This window comes from Bidens hawaiensis, unplaced genomic scaffold (assembly GCF_021521415.1).
Source record: "Bidens hawaiensis isolate Kalapana, Puna unplaced genomic scaffold, B.hawaiensis_p1.1 tig00011436_1, whole genome shotgun sequence".
In the NCBI taxonomy this organism is placed as follows: domain Eukaryota; kingdom Viridiplantae; phylum Streptophyta; class Magnoliopsida; order Asterales; family Asteraceae; genus Bidens; species Bidens hawaiensis.
Window position 1 is genome coordinate 258,607 of NW_027491890.1, and position 10,846 is coordinate 269,452.

General features: G+C 41.6%; 1 protein-coding gene across 1 annotated transcript in view; it reads left to right on the forward strand.

The window, feature by feature from the left end:
- LOC143537930 (G-type lectin S-receptor-like serine/threonine-protein kinase At4g03230) overlaps nucleotides 1-10,843 on the forward strand; it is a 34,032-nt gene extending 23,189 nt beyond the window's left edge. Inside the window, exons 2-3 of the mRNA XM_077031595.1 lie at nucleotides 9,934-10,388; nucleotides 10,658-10,843. Coding sequence (XP_076887710.1) covers nucleotides 9,934-10,388; nucleotides 10,658-10,843 — 641 coding nt within the window. The remainder of the gene's footprint in view (nucleotides 1-9,933; nucleotides 10,389-10,657) is intronic.
- Nucleotides 10,844-10,846: the final 3 nt, after the last annotated feature.

Consider the following 10,846-nt stretch of genomic DNA (forward strand, 5'->3'; position numbering starts at 1 on the left):
CTGAAGCAATACAGTGGAGAAGCGCGCGAGTACGCGACGCGCTTCCATGAACTAAGCCTGCTTGTCCCTCACCTTGTTACCCCTTCCCGCCGAGCCATAGAGAAATTCCTTGGGGGTCTCCCCATGGAAATTCAAGATTCTGTATGGGCCAGAAACCCAGTAACCCTCCCTGACGCTATTGAGTTGGCCGCTGTGCTCAGCGACAACCATGTCAGAGCAGGAACTCTGTTCCTGCGGGGAACTGAGAAGACCAAAACCACCAAAACTGTCCCTGAACCCGCAGAAACCAAACCAGAACCCTCAAACCGTAACAACCTCAAGCGCAGGCGCAAGGCCTATGCGCTTACCAACCCGCCCATTGTCCAGCAACCCGTTTACCAACCCCCAGTTTACGCGCCTAACCCACTGTCAACCTACCCAGCACCTCCTGTAGTCCATAACTATGCCTTAACCAATCCAGCACTCCCTGCCCCGCCAACTAAGAAACCTTACACAGGAAACCATCCCTTTTGCCCAACCTGTAGATTTCACCACCCAACCCAAACCCCGTGTCGACTTTGTAACCGATGTGGCCGTACTGGTCACACTGCTGAGAACTGTAGAGTCCTTCTCGCCAATCCAATTGCGCCAACACCACCAGTCTACCCGCAGAATCCACAACCAACCTACCAAAACCCACGACCCAGATCGTGCTTTAACTGCGGTGATCCCAGTCATTTCCGGAACGCGTGCCCGAGACTGCAAGTGCAAATCACACAAGCGAATCCGGTGAACCAGATTTCGAACCAAGTGACGCGTGGACGAGCTTTTAACATAACCGCGCACCAAGCGCAAGCGAATAATGACGTAGTTAATGGTACATTTTTACTTAACGGATTTTATGCTTCTGTACTTTTTGATACTGGCGCCGATCGAAGCTTTATCTCTCGCGCCTTCGAGCAGAAGCTTGCGCGACCGCGCAACGATTTAAAAGAAGATTTTTCAGTTGAATTGGCTAATGGTGAAATTTTTTTAATTAACTCAGTGATTAAAGATTGTACGCTTAATCTTAACGAAAACGATTTTCTGATCGACCTCATCCCTATGCCTCTTGGAAGCTTTGATGTTATTATTGGTATGGACTGGCTCTCGCATAATCACGCCGAAGTTATTTGCGCCAAGAAATTGATTCGCCTACCTCGAGAAAATGGTGATCTTTACATTTACGGCGAAAAACCCTCCAGTGGTCTTAAACTTATGTCTTGCGCCGAAGCCCAAAGGCTCATGCGGAAGAAGTATATTGCATTCCTAGCCCATGTGGTTAAGCCTGCTGAAGAGAAGAAGCTTCGCGATATCCCTGTTGTGCGTGATTTCCCTGAAGTTTTTCCTGATGATCTTCCTGGTATCCCTCCCGCTCGTGAAGTCGAGTTCCGTATTGATCTTGTCCCTGGTGCTTCCCCCGTAGCTAAATCTCCTTATCGTCTTGCACCCGCTGAGATGCAAGAATTGGCCAGCCAACTTCAAGAGTTGACTGCTAAAGGATTCATTCGCCCTAGCTCTTCGCCCTGGGGTGCTCCGGTGTTGTTCGTTAAAAAGAAAGATGGATCGTTTCGCATGTGTATTGATTACCGCGAGTTGAACAAACTCACCATTAAAAACCGGTATCCCTTACCGCGTATTGACGACCTCTTTGATCAACTCCAAGGTGCCTCTTGTTTCTCGAAGATTGATCTCCGCTCTGGCTATCACCAGTTGCGCATCCGCGATGAAGATGTTCCGAAGACTGCTTTTCGAACTCGTTATGGCCATTTTGAATTCTTGGTCATGTCCTTCGGTCTAACCAACGCACCCGCCGTTTTCATGGATCTAATGAATCGGGTGTGTAGGCCTTTCTTGGATAAATTCGTGATCGTGTTTATCGATGATGTTCTGGTGTATTCTAAGACCAAGGCCGAGCATGAGCAACATCTTCGGTTGGTGTTGCAGAAGCTTCGAACCAAGCAGCTCTATGCTAAGCTTTCCAAGTGTGAATTCTGGTCTGATGAAGTACAGTTTCTTGGTCATGTTGTAAACAAGATGGGTATTCATGTCGACCCATCCAAGATTGAAGCAATCAAGAACTGGATTACGCCATCCTCTCCTTCTGAGATCCGTTCCTTTCTAGGCTTAGCTGGTTATTACCGGCGCTTTATTTCGAACTTCTCGAAGATCGCTTTGCCTTTAACAGCTCTGACGCACAAAGGTAAACCGTATATTTGGGGCTCGAAGCAAGAAGAAGCCTTTCTGACGCTCAAGCGTTTGTTGTGTAAAGCTCCTGTTCTTGCGCTACCTGAGGGTAATGATGATTTTGTCGTGTATTGCGATGCATCCAACCAAGGTCTTGGTTGTGTTCTTATGCAACGAGGCAAGGTTATCGCTTACGCATCGAGGCAACTTAAGGTTCATGAAAAGAATTATACAACTCACGACCTCGAACTTGGTGCAGTTGTTTTTGCCTTGAAGATCTGGAGACACTACCTTTATGGTACTAAGTGTATCCTCTACACTGACCATAAAAGCCTTCAGCACATCTTTGATCAGAAGGAACTTAACATGAGGCAACGCCGATGGAACGAACTCATCAGCGATTACGATTGTGAGATCCGGTATCATCCTGGTAAGGCTAATGTGGTAGCCGATGCGCTCAGCCGAAAACCCTGCCAACTTAACTGTATCTTGCCGCGCACGCATCTTCACTTTGCGCCGATTCAAAGCAACCTTGAATCGCGTATTCGTGACGCGCAGCGCGCATCCATCAGTAACGGTAACCTTCGCGCCGAGTTAGCGTGTGGCGCGGAAGCGCACTTTGTCCCTAATCTGAGTGGAATTCTCTGCTATCTTAATCGCATCTGGATCCCCTTTGATGAGAATCTTCGCGCTGATATCCTGAGTGAAGCGCACAAATCTCGGTATTCTATTCATCCTGGCGCTGATAAGATGTACAAGGATTTGCGCATAACTTATTGGTGGCCCGGTATGAAAAAGGATATTGCTGTGTTCGTAGCTAAATGCCTGACTTGTTCTAAAGTGAAAGCTGAACACCAACGCCCATCTGGTTTGCTCGAACAACCAGAAATTCCTACGTGGAAATGGGAATGTGTAGCAATGGACTTTATTACCAAGTTACCTTTGACAGCAAGCAAGCATGATAGCATTTGGGTAATAGTGGATCGATTGACTAAGTCTGCTCACTTCCTGCCCATTCGTGAAAACTACCGTGTTGAGCAACTCGCGCAGCTTTATGTCAAGGAAATTGTCTGCCGCCATGGTACTCCTTTGAGCATCATATCCGATCGCGATGGCCGTTTTATATCTCGCTTTTGGAAATCTCTCCAATCTGCGCTAGGAACTCGCTTGGACATGAGTACGGCATATCATCCTCAGACTGACGGTCAGTCTGAGCGAACTATTCAAACTCTTGAGGACATGCTCCGATCTTGTGTTCTTGATTTTGGAGGTAATTGGGATTCGCACCTGCCTTTGATTGAGTTCTCTTATAATAACAGCTATCATTCCAGTATCGGTATGGCCCCATTTGAAGCACTTTACGGTCGTAAGTGCCGCTCCCCGATTTGTTGGAGCGAAGTGGGTGAAGCTCAAATCACAGGACCCGAACTTGTTCAAGAGACAACCGATAAAATCGCCAAGATCCGTGATCATCTGCTGACTGCCAGAAGCCGACAGAAGAGTTACGCAGATCGTAGGCGAAAGCCTCTCGAATTTCAAGTTGGTGATCTTGTTCTCCTCAAAGTGTCGCCCTGGAAAGGTGTTGTCCGCTTTGGGAAGAAGGGTAAGCTTGCTCCTCGTTATGTTGGTCCATTCAAGATTCTCGCGCGTGTGGGAAAAGTTGCCTACAGACTTGACCTGCCGCCCGCGCTCAGTAATGTGCATCCAACGTTCCATGTATCCAATCTCAAGAAGTGTTTAGCTGACGAGAACCTTCACATTTCACTCGATGAAGTTCAAGTTGATGAATCTATGCATTTCGTTGAGAAGCCTGTTGAGATTATGGATCGCGAGGTTAAGCAAACCAAGCGCAGTCGTATCCCTATCGTGAAAGTTCGTTGGGAGTCCAAGCGCGGAGCCGAGTTTACATGGGAAAGGGAAGATCAAATGAAGATCAAGTACCCGCACCTGTTCTCTGCGCAACCTACTTCGAGATAAATTTCGGGACGAAATTTCTTAAAGTAGGGGAGACTGTGACATCTGCCCTGATCCGACCCGACCCAGGTACCCGTTTCTCTGACCCGATCTCTTTCTTTTATGATTTAATATTTATTTATACTTATATTTTACTTTTAATAATAAAAATATATATTTCCTTCCCGCCTTTTTCTCTCTCTTTCTTTCCGCCGTCCCCTCCCTCTTCCTTCTCTCATTCCGCCTTATTTTCCCTCTTGTCGCCGTCCCGCCCTTAAGCCTTGTTTCCCTCAACTCTTTGCTTGTCCTTTGGTTCTTCCCGCCTAAGGATGTCTGCAGCTCCACGCGCCAGACTCCTTACATGGAAGCCTGCGTGAAGACATCTTGTTCCTGCGATGCGTGAAGAGAACTCTTCTCGCAGCGCGCTAAGAATGCATGTTCTTCCCGCAATGCGCTAAGAATGTATGTTCTTCCCGCGATGCGCTTAGAATTCTAGTTCACGCAGCACGCTAAGGATGCGATTCTTCCCGCAGTGCGCTAAGGGTTGTTGTGCCAGCCTTCGCGCTCGCGCACTCAGCCTTCCCGCGCTTAACCCTTGTATCTTCTGTTTAAATCTAGCCGTTTGCTTTTGTGTTGTCTTATCTTTTGAGCCGTTGACCTAACCCATCTAATGTCTGAATAGTTACTTTCGGCGCAGCATGCGCACCAACCCCATTGGTTGACAGATAAAGTGACTGACATAATCTTTTGAGATCTGCTTTTGCCATGCTTGACCAGTACCTTTATCTGATCCGCCCATGCTTTTTACTGTTCCCTGTCAGCTTTATCTTGCCCCCTGCAGCTGCCATATCTTTTGATATCTTTACTTTTCAGAACTTTTTACCGTTGATATCTTTTCTTTTACTTTTTGAGATCTTTTCCCCTTTTTCTAGGGTTTGTGTCTCCTAGGGTTTTCCTATATATAATAATAATATTTTCATAACACATCACACACAAACACTTAATCTCTCCTGTTCTCTTGCTCCTTGCTCTCTCTGCCGTCTTCCTCTCTGCCTCCGTCTTCCTCCCTGTCCTGCCCTGCTTTTCCGGTAATATATATATATTATATAATAATTTACTTATTAATTATGCTAACTTATTATCAAGACTTAAAACAGATCGTTAAAACAATAATCTTAATTATAGGTTAACTTTGCTTGTTTAAGAGTTGATTCTTGCATATCTTTCACCGCATCGTTTATCAAGTGAGTTATCTCGTATCTAATCCCTTTTTATTTTAAATGCTTTGGGATGTTCATGTGTTCATACAAAACTTGAGTCTTAAACTGTTTATGAACTTTAGTCGCGCAGTATCCCATGTGTTGAGGACGTAGACTTGGCTGTTTATTTGTATGTGTGGATCATTAACCGTATGGACGGTCTATTCCGCAGTTTTCATGGTACCATTAGATGAACACGGGAGAACATTCGTTTATGATTTTCTCTTTTGTTTACACATGCACAGTTAGTCTTGTTTGTGAGCTCAATTGTGAGCACTGGCAGTCTTGTCTCTTAGAGTTGGTCCCGATCAGATTACACCCTTGTTGAAAACCAGACATACACATGTTGCGCGCAGATTTATTGTTATCTATGTATTGTATTAAACTTGATTTCTCACCAACACGCAAGTGTTTGACGTTTATTTTAACACATGTTCAGGTTTGCAGTAGCTGTTTTGGAGCTTGTGGACACGTAGGACGTTTTTACTTTTGGACCTAGAATTAAAATGTATCAGGACAAGTTAATGATGTTTGAATGTTATAATTTATAATATATTGATTTATGTTTGATTTATGTTCTTTATTTTCCTCGCTGCGCGTGCGCGATAAAATGTGTATTAATAAATATTGACACCAATAGTGTCACGAGTAATGAAACAATATGTGGCGCCCCGATGTATAATCCGCCTTTGGTCGGGGTGTTACAGGGACCAGACCCTTATAATATCTGTGATGTTAGGGACCAGACCCTTATAATATCTGTGATGTTATGGACCAGACCCTTATAATATCTGTGATGTTAGGGACCAGACCCTTATAATATCTGTGAGGTTATAGGGCGAAAGGCTCTTTAAAACGTATGATTATGAATGTAAAGAAAGTATGTAAGTAAGAAAGAAAGTATGTAAGTAAGAATGAAGGCATGAGTACTTATGTGTGTATGAAAGAAAGTTATGAGGTTAAGTACGTATGTATGTAATAAGGTATTGTATGGTATTGTATGATTAACTAGAACTCACTCAGCGTAGCTGACTTTTAGTATGCACGCAGGTGAGTAGGTTGAGACAGCTGGCTTGAGTGGAGGACACATGGCAGAAGACTAAAGCCTGGCATCTGAAGATCTGATATGTTTTATAAGTTATGTTTTGATTTTGAAAGACAAGAGGAATGTTTTAAGACATGATTATGAATCGATATGTAATGTTTTATGAAAGTTTTATATTCCGCGTAAAGTTTTTAATTAACTCTGATATTTAGAACTGTGTTTATGAGTAAATCCAACACGAAAGTAGGGTTACCGGTAACGGGGCCTTACACACAACGCCAACACCGACCCCATCACCACCCATTTTTGTTACCATAACACCACCAAAACAAGCACCTCCAACTGACCCGTTGGCGCTAAAATGTGCACCTACACCAAACCCAAAGATCACACCAGAAACCAAACCTTCCAAATTATTCCAACACCCTAGCTTGAACCTGCTTGTCAAACCGCCAGCCCTTAAGACGGGTGTAAGAGACCCTTTACCCATGTTGCATAATAACCGAAGGTTCCTGATGAACATGGAAGAAGTGATAACTGAAGTGGGAGTAAGACAAAATGATTGGCGTCCACCTTGGCGTTCCACTCCGAATCGCCCGTATGTTACTATGAGAACCGAATGGCGCCCCCGTGGGAATTCGTCCATGTCGTGCTCCGCTCCGGATTCTCAACCTTGTGGACAAGGTTCTTTCAAGGGGGATGGATTGTTGTGTGCCACAATCTAATTTGTTTCATTTACTTTTGTTTAATAATATTAGTGGGTAGTTTTCTTTTAAGTAGTGGGTAATTTATTTACACGTTTAGTTATTTTCTTGAAAGCTCTATATAATGCCTAGTTTGTACGGTAACATGGATTATGAATGAAATGATAATGAATTAGTCTATGTTCTCTCTATTTTCTAATCTGGATTTCCGTCTATTTTCTTTGGCCAACGATTAATTGCTGAAACCACATCAAATTGCTTAATTTTCTCTATTTGTCACCAAATTGCTATATTTCGTAATTACCTTGGTCATTAATAAATCAAAAGTTGGGCCCATCACCTATACATTTAAAAAAAAACGTCTGATAAATTTCAAATGGAAAAATAACCACTGTATACTAATGCCCACAACTAACATAAGGCCATTCATGTACCACACAAGCTTGAGTTGTGTTTTGCAAATAGCCTACATTTTCTTCACATTTATCGACCCAGCAGCCCATTCATGTACCATACAAGCTTGAGCTTGTGAATTTGCATTGCCTAATCCAAGTTAACAACACCATCTAGCCCATATTACACCTTCATATTCTACCTTCTCGGCCCACCATGCCTGCATCCATATCTCTGATTAAAGGTGTTTTGGGTATGGTCAACAAAAGTCAAAGTCAAGAACCAGGTTGGGTAGGAACCGGTTCCCGGGTGGTCGGGTATTTGACCGGGTTTGCCAGGTTTTTATTTGGTTTTGGCCAGGTCAAGACCGGGTTGAGGCGGAACCGGTTCCAGCGGCTACATGTGTGGGTACGACTTTTTTGAGGAACCGAAACCGGGTTTGTACCCGAGGGCCGGGTCCGGAATCGGGTTTTTTTGCCCGCCTCTATCTCTGATAGCTACTCTTTTCGACCCCTTTGAATTAAGATAATCACAACACTTTATATAATTCGCATCACTTCCTTCTTTCAAATTATTCTCATTATCAATTTGGTAAGGTCACAATTATTCATCAGATATAACAATTGTCGCAATGGCAAATTGGTGACTGCAGGGGTATTCTTGTCATGTAGAACATGTCTTTCTAAAAATAGTTTAACTAAAAGTTTGGCCCGTCATATAAGTATAACTTTATCTAGTTTTATAACATTAGTTTATAATTTTGGTTAAATAATACTTTGATTAATAATAATAATAATTGACATGCTAATTATATATATATATATATATATAAAAGAGAAGTTTGGTGCCGCTAACCAAGTGGCGGCACCAAACTTGACCATACCGTTTTGATTTTATTTTTTAGTATTAGTAGCATACCGCTTTAAGGATATACATAACTCGCCTTTGTGACAAGCAGTACAACCTAGCTATGAAATAACAACCATAAGTTGCTTCATAAATTTAAAGCTATAGGCTATAGCTAAGATTTTATTAGACTCCATATATAGCATAAACAATGAATGCGGGATACATTCAATACTGGTGGTAAATGATTGGAGCATGAGCCGATAACATATAACAAGTTAACAACCATCACTCGGTTATATAAATGATGAAGAAAGTTAACGTACAAATTAAATTAACGTGTTAACTGTACGAATTAAATAGTGTAATTATGCATACAAGTAGTGTAATTATGTAATTACATCGTAGTATTACACTATGTTATATATATTATTACACTACTTGCAATGCCGTCCCTGAGAATCCTTAACAATTCAAGGGCTCGGACAAATGGAAAAATGGGCTCTGATAATAAAAACTTAATAACTTGTATATAAAAGGTCAATATTACAACGATAATTATGATATAATTAACAAAATAAAGTTATTGTAACATTGATCTAATTATTACTTGTATATTTAAACAAATCGTGAGTCTCTTCTAACGTTTTTAATTTATTATAAATGAAAAGTCATTTTGGTCTGAAAATAAAAATTTAATAACTTGCATATAAAAGGTCAATATTATAATGATTATTATGATAATTAACAAAATAAAGTCATCGTAACAGTGATCTAATTATAACTTGTATACTTAAACAATCGTGAGTCTCTTCTAATGTTTTTTATTTTAAATGAAAAGTCAGTTTGGTCTTTAAATGCAACAAAGTAAAATAATATGATAACAAAAACATTAACAAAATATAAGACACAATGACCAGATAAAAACGGGGTATATTAAATTAACCAACAAGCCTTCATAATTAAGACCCCAAATTTAAGTGAGGCTTGTGCTTCCCAACAAAAAAAATTCAAAAATGCAAGTATTGAACCTGAATAGGCAATGTGATAGAAAAACATCCTACCAGTTGAACGAAATTCAATTTATAAACTTATATTGGCTATAAAAGTGCAAAAACATTTATGGGCCCTAAAAGATGTTGGGCCTTGGTTGTTGCCCTCCCTGCCCACCTGATTGCTTGATTCGCACAGTTAACAGGCAAATTTAATTTGTATTTGATCCGAACCCTATAAATGATTAACCTTCGATATTTCTTCTATATTTTCCCAGCTAATATAATGTACGGGCTCAGTTTATTACCTATGGGTATATCACTTGAACATGCTTCGATTTATATCTGTCACCTTAGGCTACATTTATTTGTTATCTTCCGTCACTTGATCGTTTTGGTTACTATAACCACTTTTGATTGAAAACAAAACAAAGCAAAAACTGAAGTTTTCTATCATGGTACTGCAGTAGGAGCGCCTCTAACAGCACTGAAGCTATATGATAACGGAAATGCTGTATTAATAAACGTTGCATCAGGAAGCATGTTGTGGCAAAGCTTTGACAATCCTACTGATACGTTTCTTCCTGGAATGAAAATGGGCACGGACATGAAGTTGACATCATGGAAAAGTGCAACCGACCCTGGACCTGGGAGCTTCCAGTTTCAGCCCGAACAAGACTCAACCCGGTATTCTATTTTGAACAGGCCAGCAACGTATCTTTGGAAAAGTGCAAAGCCGTCAACGAATAGCTTTGATGACAACCACATGTCCTTAAACGCGTTCAGCTTTCTGTCAAACATCACCACACAAAAACAATACAGGAGGTTACCCAATGGTACAATATCTTCTGAAACTGTTTCGGTGGTTGACCCTAATTCAAGGTTGGTCATGGGTCATTCAGGGAAGTTACAATATTTAAGTTGGTCTGAAGTAACAAACCAATGGGATTTGGAATGGGAGGAACCGAAAGATAACTGTAGTATTTATAAGGTGTGCGGGCCATTTGGGATGTGTAATGTAAATAATAACTCATTGCAGTGTAGTTGTCTGCCTGGATTTGAACCTATTTCACCTGATGATCATGCGGATGGATGCAAGAGAACTTCTAAGACCTGTGATGAAAGGATTAAAGAAACATTCATAAATAGAACTCTGATCAGTATGGATGATCCAACTCTACCCATCTTTAAATCAAATAATGAATCAGAATGCATAGTAGAGTGCCTTAAAAACTGCAAGTGTGTGGCTTATTCCTATAGTTCTCAAACCAAGGGAGGGATATGGGACCCCAGTCGTGTGAGTACACAAGGTTGCTGGTTTGGGAAACAGAACCAAATAATCTTAGAGGGGAGGGTACACATAATATTTCCTTCCGTTTTTCAGAAGGTATGTTTTCTGGCACTCAAATTGTTGCACAGATTGCATGCTCAATGCACTTTTCATAGCGT